Raw genomic sequence first — 13041 nt, forward strand, 5'->3', positions numbered from 1 at the left:
CAGTGAGCTATGGAAGTAAATTGCGCATGCGCCAGAAGCTAATAAGGCGCATGCGCCAACAAGAAGGGCACGCATCAACGCAAAACTAAGAATTTTGTATTAGTTCAACGAAATATTTTAAGTTTTTCACATTGAAGCACCATATTTGTTGAACAAACTAACTTTTATTTGTCAGCATTTCAAATGAAAATATTTAAATTCAGTTAACTTATTAATCTTTGTTCAGAGGACTTTTTGAAAGTTGGCGTTTTTACAGTGTGGTGAATGATGTCAGAATTTACCGGTATTTTGGAATGAATGTGTGAACGGTCTTTTCTGGAAAAATTCCGTAACGTCCTAGCCTGTGTGAACAGCGCTTTTTTCAATATACCGTTTAAGCCGTTCCGGAAATTTCCAGATATTTACCGGTATCACTGTGTAAAAGGGGCTATTAAGTGAACAATAAGTGAAAAAAAAAAAAATGTGCACTGACATATGTGGCATTGATGTTCAAATCCCAGCGCCGAACCAAAATCAAAACCAACTTGACCAAAGGAGTGAGATCGAATAGCATGTGAAAAAACAAGTGTGCTACCTGAGTCTGCCCGAGATCCCCAAAAGTCCCTATACCAAATGTTGATCGCCAATTATTGATCAACAGTAAAAATTGGAAAATTATAATGCAATAAAGTAATCAAAATTGTTTATTCTCAAAAAGAAATGGTGCAAGGGGATCAGCCTTAAAACCAACTGTTGGACTTTGATATGATGTATCAGTCAGACAACGCTGCCACATTTAAATAGAGTTTGTTGTTTACTAGTTGAGGGCATGAAAGAAAGAAAGCAGAGGCAGACACTTGCAAATATGCGCCATTAGCGTAGCAGGCTGCAAGAATTGTTTGAAGAAAGGACAGATCTGGCTGTGTGTTTCTTCCATCGTGTTTCCCCCGCTGAGTTCAAGGCCAAACCAGCAACACGTCTGACTTCAGCATCCATCAGCTGTCAGCTTGCCCAGTCACACTGCTGGTGCTCATTTTTCAGTCCGTAAAAAAAAAAAAAAAAAAACATGAGATTCCGGTACTAGAAGAAAGAAATGACTGTATCACTCCAAGTACACTTTCCAGTCTCTTGAGATTGTTTTGGTTGAGCTGCAGGATTAAACCTTATGCGATCTTGATCCAAGCACACACCTAATCTCAATTATAAATAGTTAATTGTGATTTGCGAATGTTTATATTAACAAATGGGGATATGTTATCAAAGTGCAATGCGATACACAGCGAATGCCCTTCCAGCTGCAACTTAACACTGGAAAACATCAATACACACTCATTCACACACAAACACTATGGCCAATTAAGCTTATTCAATTTAACTATAGTGCATGTCTTTGGACTTGTGGGTGAAACCAGAGCACCCGGAGGAAACCCACACAAACACACATGCAAACTTCACACAGAAATGCCAACTTAACCAGCCGGGGCTCAAACCAGCAACCTTCTTGCTGTGAGGTGATCATGTGCAATAAAGTATATGTCACAATCACCTGTCATCTACTTGATATGGAACCACAAATCCTGTCATGCACCACACACTCACACCTGTTCTGGTTTCCCACTGATTGCAAACACACAGCTAAAACTATTCATGGACTGATTCAAGGACTCATATATAAACAGCACACACACACATGCACATCTTTGCTGAGTCTTGTTTATCTGTTAGTGTTACATTTCTAAGCGTTCTTTTTCTAGTCTATCCTGTGTGTTGATCCTCACCTTATCTTCCGGTTATTGATACTTTGCTGCCTGTGTTGATCACTCATCTGTTCTTTGACCACAACTTTGGATTGCTTTGCATGTACCTGTTTGACCCTGTTGACCGCTGCCTTCCTTGACCATTCTTGTAATAAACTGCACGTGGATCCTGTACTCCATTGTCCAGCGTCCATTGCATTATTCAACTCGCTATGACATACATTCCCCATTTTCTATACATTTTGCCAAAGTGTTACATTCAAATATATGTTCGACCCAGAGAGAGCAGTTCTCATGTGTTATGAAACAGCTTTAGTCTTCATTCTTTCCAAACCTGTACTATTATTTCTGTTACAAACAATCAAATCGTTGAAGTACTAAAATGATAATTTATAGATTTAATTAACAAAAGTTAACAAAAAAAGAGCCAAGCAACCAATAAAAATTAAGGTCACACATTTTTTTTTTTTTTTAGGTTACAATTTTCGCTATTAACAAACTATGACTTTGGGCTTAATAAACTATTTGGTTGCTTGTTATTAATTATTAAGCGTATAGTTATATTTAGGTATTGTGTAAACCATTCCAATGTGGTAATGTTATTAGCCCATGAACATTTTCTGCTTGTTATCAAACTATATCATAACTGTAGCATGAGGCATTTGATCAAAACAGCTATCATAACATTATTTATCAATATGTGGCTCTTTTTGGATTCTCGGAAGCTATAGAAATAAAAAATGTTAAACAGGAAATATGTTGGGACCATTTCTTTTGTTTACATCCCTCAAAATGGTTTATAAACAGCCAATACCATCATAATAGGGAGGTTAGGCAACTAGTTAACAGTGAGAATTGGTCCCTATAGTATTACCAAAAATAATCTTTCTAAGCAGTAAATATATCTAGTAAATTAGAATCATGGTAAATTGAGACCTATATTTCAAACAAACAAACAAACAAACAAACAAACAAACAAACAAACAAACAAACAAACAAACAAACAAACAAACAAACAAGCAAGCAAGCAAGCAAACAAACAAACAAACAAACAAACAAACAAACAAACAAACAAACAAACAAACAAACAAACAAACAAACAAACAAACAAACAAACAGCTAAATTAAATGTGTTTATCCAGAATTGTACACCTCATATGTTTCGGTCAACCCTGTGAAACATTTGTCCCAGTGTCGTTTGAGTTTGTGATTTGGCAGCGACCCAAAAAGCAGTGTTTACCTCTACAAGAGAGTTCTGGCCTTCTTTCTCCATCTCAGGCCTTTGTAGACCGACATGAGTGCAGACATGTATCCAAACTGTTTGAGAACAGGCAATCCTCTTTCCCCCTGCACCTCATTGAGCCAGGAAGAGCTGAGAGTAAGAGATGCCAGCCTTTCATGATGACTTCACACTCATCACCCTTGCACTTTGTCCAAAAGTGCAATGGCCAAATAAGGAAGCATCTGTCTTCTGTTTCTCTGGGGCAAAGAGAACATCCACCATCTCTTTGTGAAGGAACAAAGAAAACTGGGATAGTTTTTTTTTTCTTCCTTTTCAGAGAGTAGTTAAACTTTCTCTTTAACAAGAAACATACTGTTGAAGTCCGAATTATTAGCCCTCTGATTTATCAGCCTCCATGTTTATTTTTTCCCCATTTTATGTTTAACAGAGAGAAGATTTTTTCAACACATTTCTAAACATAATAGTCTTAATAACTGATATTTAATAAGTGATTTATATTATGTTTGCCATTATGACTGTAACTAATATTTTACTAGATAGTTTTCAAGACACTTCTATACTGCTTAAAGTGACATTTAAAGGCTTAACTAAGTTAATTAGGTTAACCAGGCAGGTTAGGGTAACTAGGCAAGTTATTGCAAAATGATGGTTTGTTCTGTAGACTATTGAAAAAATATATAACTTTAAGGGGCTAATAATTTTGACATCTAAATGTTTTTTATTTTTTTATTTTTATTAAAAACTGCTTTTATTCTAGCCAAAATAAAACTAATAAGACTTTCTCCAGAAGAAAAACCATTATCAGCCCTACTGTGACAATTTCCTTGCTCGGTTAAACATAATTTGGGAAATAAATTAAATAAACTAATAAATAAAAGGGGGCTAATAATTCTGACTTCAACTGTATGTATTGCCTTTTTGGTTTAATGATTAGGGTTTTGTTTACATAACATATTCAGCAAATACATACAGTATTAGTATTTTTAATAGTAGCTGATAACTGTGGCAAATTGCATGATTTAAAACAAAAACTAAATTTAGATGTGTATCTTCCTATTGTATTTAATTTTGGATTGATTGATTGACTCTTGTTTTATTTTTTTGCAAGTTTATGCACAAATATAACATAAATTAAATTATATTACAAGATACTTAATATTTACAAAAACTAATATTTATCCCAAAATAAAGAAGAAAAAATAAATAATAACATTTATAATATTAATAATAAATGTTTCTCAAACACCAAATGTTTATAGTTATTTCTGAAATATCTTGAGGCACTCATAGCTGGATTGAATAATTCAGTTTTGCCATCATTCATTCATTTTCCTTCAGCTTAGTCCCTTATTTATCAAAGGTCACCATAGCTGATTGAACCACAAACTATTCTGACACGTTTTACATAGCGGATGCCCATCTTTGCCATCATATGAATAAATATTTTAAGGTATTACAAAAACATGATAATGTTATAATATTTCTTAATTATAATTTTAAATAATACTGTTTTTTATCAAGTAAACACACCTTTGGTGCACATAAGATGCTTCAAAACCCTTCATTCAAAAAATGTACTGTATTTTAATGTATGATTATACTGTACAGCCTGTTTTGATAAATTTACATCTAATTAAAATAGTTTGACCTCTGTAAATAAATAAATAAAAAATAATAATAAATAAATAAATAAAAATAAAATAAAAAATAAAAAACAGCAGCAACTGGTGAAAAGTATCATGTTGTGCTAAAACAGTTAACCATTCCAGATATAATCAAATGTAAAATATAAAGACAATAAGTGACTGTTAGAAATGTGTTTGTATTTGTCAATTCAACATTTCTGTGTTCCAAACATCCTCACCTTAGAATCTCTCATTTGTTTCAGACCCTGTGTTCTCTGAGACCTGTAAAATCGATAACAAATTCCTGTCTCTGAACTATCTGGCCAGCTACATCGAGCCCCAGCCATCCACAGGCTGTGTTCTCTCAGGTCCTGATCATGAGCAGGAGGTTCATATCATTGAGCTTCAGGCACCAAACTCCAGCAGGTAAACAGAACACTATTATCCTCTTTATTATATATTAAAACCTATACATGATAGAATATTTCAGCCAGGTAACCAATTTCAGATGTGTACTGCTGGTCTTGAGGGTTTTGACAAGTTAGTACAATTTGCTCATCCCCCAATGACGGTTGGGTTTAGGGGTGGGGTTAGGTGCCACAACTCGACTTCGTACGACTGAACTCAAATGAATTCGTACAAATTAGCCACTAAACTGGCAAAATGTAAAATACTTACATTTTCTCGTGAGATCAGGCTGAATAAAACACGTCACATACACACTTTAGAAGAGATTTGATAAAGATAAATGTTGTGCAGATACTGCAAGGTTTTAAAATACAATCAGTTGTCCAATATACATATATATATATATATATATATATATATATATATATATATATATATATATAGGAATTTTTCTGAGCATAATAACAAAAATGAAAGCCAATATATATATATATATATATATATATATATATATATATATATATATATATATATATATATATATATATATATATATATATATATATATATATATATATATATATATATTGGCTTTCATTTTTGTTATTATGCTCAGAAAAATTCCTATCAATATTTATATTTATTAGACTGCATATCGGTTATCGTTGGCAAATATAAATAAATATTAGTTATCGCCATCTGCCAGGTTTCCATATTAGTTTTATATATAATATAAAATATAAAATTTATTTATTTTATATATATATATATATATATATATATATATATATATATATATATATATATATATATATATATATATATATATATATATATATATATATATATATATATATATATATATATATAAATACTGCAATGAATTCCTTGCTCTGTTAAACATAATTTGTGAAATATTTGAAAAAGAAAAAAAAAATCTTAGGAGGTCTAATAATTTGAACTTCAAATTGGGCTTTAACATTATTATTTTAATTTGGACTATTTTTTTAATAATGTTTTACTGTCTGTTTGATCTGTCTCATCCTAAATGAAGGCATCAGAAATTTTACCAACCCAAAACTTTGTCATGGAAGTGTATGTGATTTATTTTAGCATTGAAAATTAACAAAAAAGTTCCTTTCCAGAGATCCATTTCAAAAAGAGGAAGTTCAAATTAGTATAAAATGTGTTGTTGAACATACATTGCAGACAGAATATCTCAGTGCATATGGGTTTGTTTACTACACCAAATGATTGTATACATGTATACCTCTCTCTATTTGTCATTTCAGGTTGTCACTGTGTTTCCTTCAATTTTGCAAAGTTTATTTGGAAATAGGCAGGAATCATTGTATTGTTGATTTTGGAGAGCTATGCTGGATAAAACTCTCTCAGCCTCCAACGGTATCACTCACTGTTGCCTAATAGTGACTCAAAAAAATCAGAACAGATCTTAAGATATGCAAGCGTCAGGACGGATCCCAGCACTGCATTATGTGGTCTGTTTCACATGTGTCCAGGGTTGTTTTCTAGGAATCAATCCAGATTTTTAATCAATTGGCCAGACAAAGAATGCATGTTAAAACTGAAGTTTCATTTTTTCCAAGATACATATGACCTCTCTCTCTCTCTCTCTCTCTCTCTCTCTCTCTCTCTCTCTCTCTCTCTCTCTCTCTCTCTCTCTCTCTCGTTCTTCCTCATTCTCTCTCTGAGTAGTGCATTCCAGGTGGATGTGATTGTGGATTTAAGGCCTCTGGATGGTGACATTCCACTTCATCGTGACGTCGTGTTGCTTCTGAAATGCGAGAAGTCAGTGAATTGGGTGATCAAAGCCCACAAAGTCATGGGCAAACTGGAGATTATGGTATGATTTATAAATTATACACATAGAAAAATATATGAGTTTTGTTTATTTATATTTTTAAATGAATTTTAGAGCTTTGTTACATACAGTATATACTAACTAATTCATTTGAATGTGTTTGTTTGTTTGTTTGTTGTCATGAGGCGATTTTTCTCATCAAAATTACTTTATGCTGCTTTAATTAATTTTAAATCTAAAAATATGGAAAATGAGACTGTTAAATATAATAATACTTCCTGTAAGACATATCTGTTACTTAAAAGTTTCTGCATTTTGTGATTCGCAAGTGTTTTCCGTTTATTTAGGGTTGTGAATTGCATTATAGAATGTTGATCTGTGCTCTGACAACTTCTGATGTTGAAAATTAAACTCTTGAGTTTAACAAAGTTATTTTGACTGATATTTTAAAAATGAGTCTGAAATGATACCATGTATAAAAATAATTTATAGAGAAATAAGTCTGTAAAATGACAAAAAAATTTACTGACGGTTTATTAAAAAATTTGTACTGTAATATACAGCACAAACACAGACATTATATCACTTTAAATTATTAAAAATGTTTATAAAAATCACTTTTTTGAGATTTAAAGTTTTTGGAAAAAAGATTAATCCCAAATTGTCCCATAATGCAATTCAAAAGCAAAAAAAAACAGGGAAAAATTTAAAAATAACAATAATAAAAATATAAAAATAAAAAAACGGCTTATCAACGGATATCTTTTACAGTGTACATTATTGTACAAAGTCTTGCATAAACAATATTATTCATTCATTCGTTCATTCGTTCAATTAAAAGTACATTTTCACCAAGTCAAAACTTATTTAATTTATTTAATGAAACACTAAAATAATTTAGAAAAAAGCAGCCAATAATCCATTCATCAGCATCTCATGATCTGTCAGAAATAATTTATTAATTGCATAAAAAACTACTTTTTATTGTTTATTTTATTTTATTTTATTTTATTTTATTTTTTTTTTTTTATTTTAGTGAAATAAAGTGAACGATGTCTCTTCTGGCCTGTCATTAGACGGAGTAATAACAGAAGGAGGAGTGGAGTGAGTTTTTCTTCAGTCAGAGACGCTGGAGTGTTTTTATTGTAGCATTGGCCTGGCACTTCAGAATATGAATTATGAGAGCGTCTGGCTGCTGGTTTCAGACAGCACAGCACAACAGCAGACACACACACACACACACTACTGAAACTGTCACTGCACTGCACAGCTCCTGGAGTGAGACTTACTTATGCTCCATGGAATTTATCTAAATATTTGTGCATTTCTTACTTGCTGCGTATTAGAAAAAAAAAAAAAACTGTTTTAAGGATGTCACACTATTTTGAGGAGTTTTAAGATGTTTATATGATGTTTTTTAGGTGTTTATTTTTTTCTGAGCTAGAGAAAAGTAATGCAGTATAAATGCAATCTGATTTTATTTCATTTATAAATTCATTTCTACACACAAATATAGACATCAAATGAGTGCAGTAGACAACATTTTCTTTTAAATAAAAACAATAAATAAGGAAATAAATGAATAAGGAAAATAAGTAAATAAATAATTTAAATAACATGGAAAACAAATATGTAACGTACAGTAAATTGACAGGTTGTCAGTATTTTTCCCCATTTTTTTTTGTTTTCTTTAGTTTTTTTTTATTTCTTTATTTTTCATTTTATCATTCTGTGCAATCAAATATTTTATATATAATTTATCACTTTATTCCAGTAGTAGTATTTCATATTTAATTGCTGCTCTTAAAAAGACCCACTGATTCAGCTAAATGAAAGCCTAAACATAGAAAAAAAATTATGATATTCTTTTCATAATTACTGTACTTGAAGAAAATTGAATACAAATATGTAATGTATAGTAAATTGACAGGTTGTCAGTATTTTCCCTATGTGTTTAGTTTGCTTTATTTTCTTTATTTCTGTCTTTTTTATTTACAGTAGTAAGTATCCATACATTCAGTTAAAAATTTTATTTATAATTTATCATTTTATTCTTGTAGTGGTCAGTTTCATATTTAATTGCTGCTTTTAAAATGCCCCACTGATTCAGCTGTCTGTACTTTATGTTAAAGCGTAAATATAGAAAAAATAATGATTTTTTTTTTCCTATAAGAATTTTATTCTTGTTGTCCTTAAGCGTCAGGACGTGGACGTACTGGGTGACTGTTTTTGCACATTTCAGTGTTTACGGATAGATTACATAAAAAAGAACATGAGTAATTTTGACAAACTATACTGTACATCAGTTTAAAGCTACAACTCTCATGCAGCCATTGTAGCTAGTTGTTTTTTTTTTTTTTTTGATGGGAAGCTTATGAAGAATGCATTTGCTAAATTTGTGCCAGTTGTACAGAAAACGCTTATTAAATATGGAGTGCATATCATCGTAATAACAACACACACAGACATTCATTGCTGTACATCACAGTTTATTTTGAAAGATAAGAATCCTCAGAACAACATCCCATCAAACACATTCAGTCCACTGACAAAACAATGTTGAATTATAGATGGTTATTCATTTGTTTATGTCGCCCCAGTACAGCTCAAAGTGTCTTCTTTCCAATGATACCTGATTTATGTTTATAGCTCACTGAGGTCAAGAACTGTTGCTATTTAAAGTTGGGTAGGTGTAAATCTCCGCCAACTTATCCAGCATATGTTTTACGCAGCAGCTCATCACTGGGAAACATCCATAGACAATCATTCACACACATATACTAGCTTACCCAATTCACATATACCATAGGTCCTTGGACTGTTGGGGGAAATCGGAGCACCCGGAAGAAACCCACGCAAACACGAGGAGAACATACAAACTCCACAAAGAAATACCATCTGACCCAGCGAAGGATCAAACTATTGACCTTCTTGCTGTGGGACAATCGTGTTACCCACTGCACCACCATGACGCCCATTCACAAATCAGTATTTGTAAATTGAATTAGAGTGTATCAGTTTCAAGTTGACTTGTCCATTTCAAATATGAACAAAGTGCTATAAACGAACGAAGAATGCACATACGTACATTCAAACAAACGAACGACTAAAACTAAAAAACCTTAAAGAAAGAAAGAAAGAAAGAAAAAAGAAAAAAGTAAAGAAAGACAGTTTGATACCGTTGATCTAGATGTGCAAGTAAAACTATTTTGAGCACAGTGTTCTTGTTTTGTACTATAGTGTGCTATCATTGGCAGTCGAAGAGTCGTAAAGCTCTTGATAGAATTTTAATGTGAAAGTCCTAAGTGTGTGAATGTGAACGATTATAACGCGTCTGTCTCCATGAATGTGTGTGATTGTACATGTCTGTGTCTGAGCGAGTTAGTTACAGTGTTTTAGAGCGTAGGAGAATGTAAGTTATGCATGTGATACGATCCACAGCCTTGTAAAATCAAAGCCCTGCTACTGTTGGCAGATTGGCTTAAGCTGGTTGTCCAGCCTGGTGAGGCATTTATGAGAAACAGAGCTGAGAACGAGGGCCATCTGCTCTTCACACCCAGCAGAGAATGAACAGAAGCTCATTTATACTTCCTATATAAACTGACCACAATAAACTGGTCAAATGTCATCGACAACAACCCCATATCTGACTGTGTTAAAAAGGTAATCTAATTACAGTTTTTCTCAGTAGCTTCGGGACATTTCTCAGATCAGAATTGAAATTTGCAAAACAGTAAGTGCATTTCTCAAAACAACGTAAAGAAATAGCAAAACACTATGGTTTACCTCCAAAAGCCAGTCTCCTGCTCAAAATACTTAGTTCATCTCTCAAAACTAAATTTGTGTATCAATGAACAAGTCAGTGCCGTCAGAATTATGAGTCCTTGTGTCATTGTGTATGGATAAGACAGTCAAATTACTTAGTCATGCTGCCAGTACTACAGTGTACTCTGGAGGGTGTGTTCTGGTGTGAACGATAGCAATTTTAAACATTTTATTTACTTATTTTTTCGCTATTTGTACTGTAATTTGTTGACGTATGTCATTGTGATACAGAAAGGAATAGACAACACAGCATAGCACACAGAAAAATAAAAATAGAAATGTGAACATAGGACAACCTCGTTTTAGACCTCCATTAGAAAAGTCAAGATTTACTTGGGAGACATTTACCAATTGTAAAAAGATTTAAAATAAAAAAGTCTGATGGAAAATGTATAGAACAATGTGCTATGACAAAATATTATGACAACTTGTTCAGCCATTTTTCATGTAAAGACTTATGCCATGAACAATGGATTATATGCTGTGGGGGTGAGACTACTCAACAGAGACCAAAATAATAAATTTTGATCAACATGGAATAAGCAAGAGAACTGCACATAAACATTTGCAAGGATTTACAAAAGCATTTGCAACTAAAAAAAAAAAAAGAATGAGTAACTGATTTTCTGATGTGCACAAGTGACACCACAATGTGAAGATTGAACAGGGAGCTTTGAGAATTTTAATTCTGATCTTAGAAATGAACCAACGTGACTGAGAAAATAAACTGTAAATAATGTTATTACGTTTCATATTGAGCAAGTTGTATACTATACAATTATCTTAGTGAATATAGGCTATGTATTTTGGTGCATTTAAACTAAAAAGAAATATTCATTAAAATAACATTTAAGTTACCAAACATATTGAAAAGATAAAACAATTAAATTCAAGCAAAATATTGCAAAAATTGTAACTACATTTTTCTATTTTTTTGCTGAACTTGATTTTTTGCCTTTTTTTTTTTTTTGCATTTAATATTTTTCTCTAACTTATAAATTTGAGTATATTCGTTTTTGGACCAATATCTTAAGTTATTTTGTTAGATAAGCTCCAGATTTGGCTTCAGTACTGACTAATCTAATGTATATACACAAATATAATACTGTATAGCTTCCTATTAAAAAAAAAGAGTTTAGATGTTTTTTTTCTTTCAAATAGAAATATAGCCATATATAGTTTTTATAGAGTCAGTCCAAATAACAAATGTTGTTTATTGTACTAAATTTAAATTTATTGATTAATTGATTAGTTATTCTGTTATTAAAACATTGCTATTGTGTATAATAAAAAAAATTAATAATAATAATAATAATAATAATAATATGAATAATATGAATAATATGAATAATAATAATGACAAAATGTCTCAAAATTTGGCGCTTTCGTCATTATAAAACTTGTCATTATAAAACATTTGGAAGAAATGTCACTATAGTTTGCAGAATACAACAAATGTTTTTACAAAAAACTTTACCTCATTACATTACTCTTTTTGGCTGTTTTACTCAGTTTGACTCATTACATTAAATAAACACACACTTAAAAATCATAAATAGAGAGAATTAATGAATTCTCTGTAAAACAATTCCTGTCATAAAACCATTTCAAACACATCATTATTTTATTATTTTTTGGTGACTTTGTGTGAGCATTAAACCACAATTAAGGCAATTATGAATGACTTTTGATGGTAATCTACCCCTTAAAAAAATAACATTGTTGGTTATTTAAACTCCTGTGTGTTTTCTCTTCACTGGGGGTCAGCTCTAGCAGTTTGATTTAAAGCATACGTTATTTTTTTTTAATTCTTTCTTGGCTAACTTTGCTTTACTTCCATTTGGAGTTTGGCAAGTGGTCATTTTGGATCGTAAAATCAGGTATTTGACCAGAATATGTTGTCAGAGAAAACATGAGAAACCATGGCTTATGTTAAAAGAGTTGTGAAACCAAGTTGAATAGGAGTTAAATCGTTTTGACTGTGCACATGGAGTGAATATGTTGTCTTGTTCTTCTTAGACATCAGATACGGTCAGTCTGAGTGAAGACACAGAACGGCTGATGCAGGTGTCAAAGACGGTCAAACAGAAACTGCCCGCGGGGTCGCAGGCTCTCATCCAGTGGGCCGAAGAAAACGGATTCAATCCCGTCACTTCATACACCAACACTCCTGTTGCCAATCACTTCAATCTGCGCCTCAGAGAACAAGGCAAGTGAAATATTTGAATAATATAAACCTAAATTATTATGACACACTCAAAAATGTATTTTGTTCTGATTCTTAAGATTTTTGGGAGGACAACGTAATTGTTTTATGTTGAATCCACCTAAAATTGAAAAAAAAAAACAATTAAGTTAACTTAATTGATTTGTGTTGGGACA

General features: G+C 32.0%; 1 protein-coding gene across 1 annotated transcript in view; it reads left to right on the top strand.

Moving 5' to 3' along the window:
• Window positions 1-13041, top strand: part of tgfbr3 (transforming growth factor, beta receptor III) — a 208422-nt gene that overhangs the window by 151931 nt on the left and 43450 nt on the right. Inside the window, 3 exon segments of the mRNA NM_001311172.2 lie at window positions 4868-5030; window positions 6729-6876; window positions 12679-12868. Of these exon segments, the coding sequence (NP_001298101.2) occupies window positions 4868-5030; window positions 6729-6876; window positions 12679-12868 (501 nt within the window).

The sequence above is a fragment of the Danio rerio genome, chromosome 6, assembly GCF_052040795.2.
Source record: "Danio rerio strain M-AB ecotype USA chromosome 6, GRCz13ab, whole genome shotgun sequence".
Taxonomy (NCBI): Eukaryota; Metazoa; Chordata; class Actinopteri; order Cypriniformes; family Danionidae; genus Danio; species Danio rerio.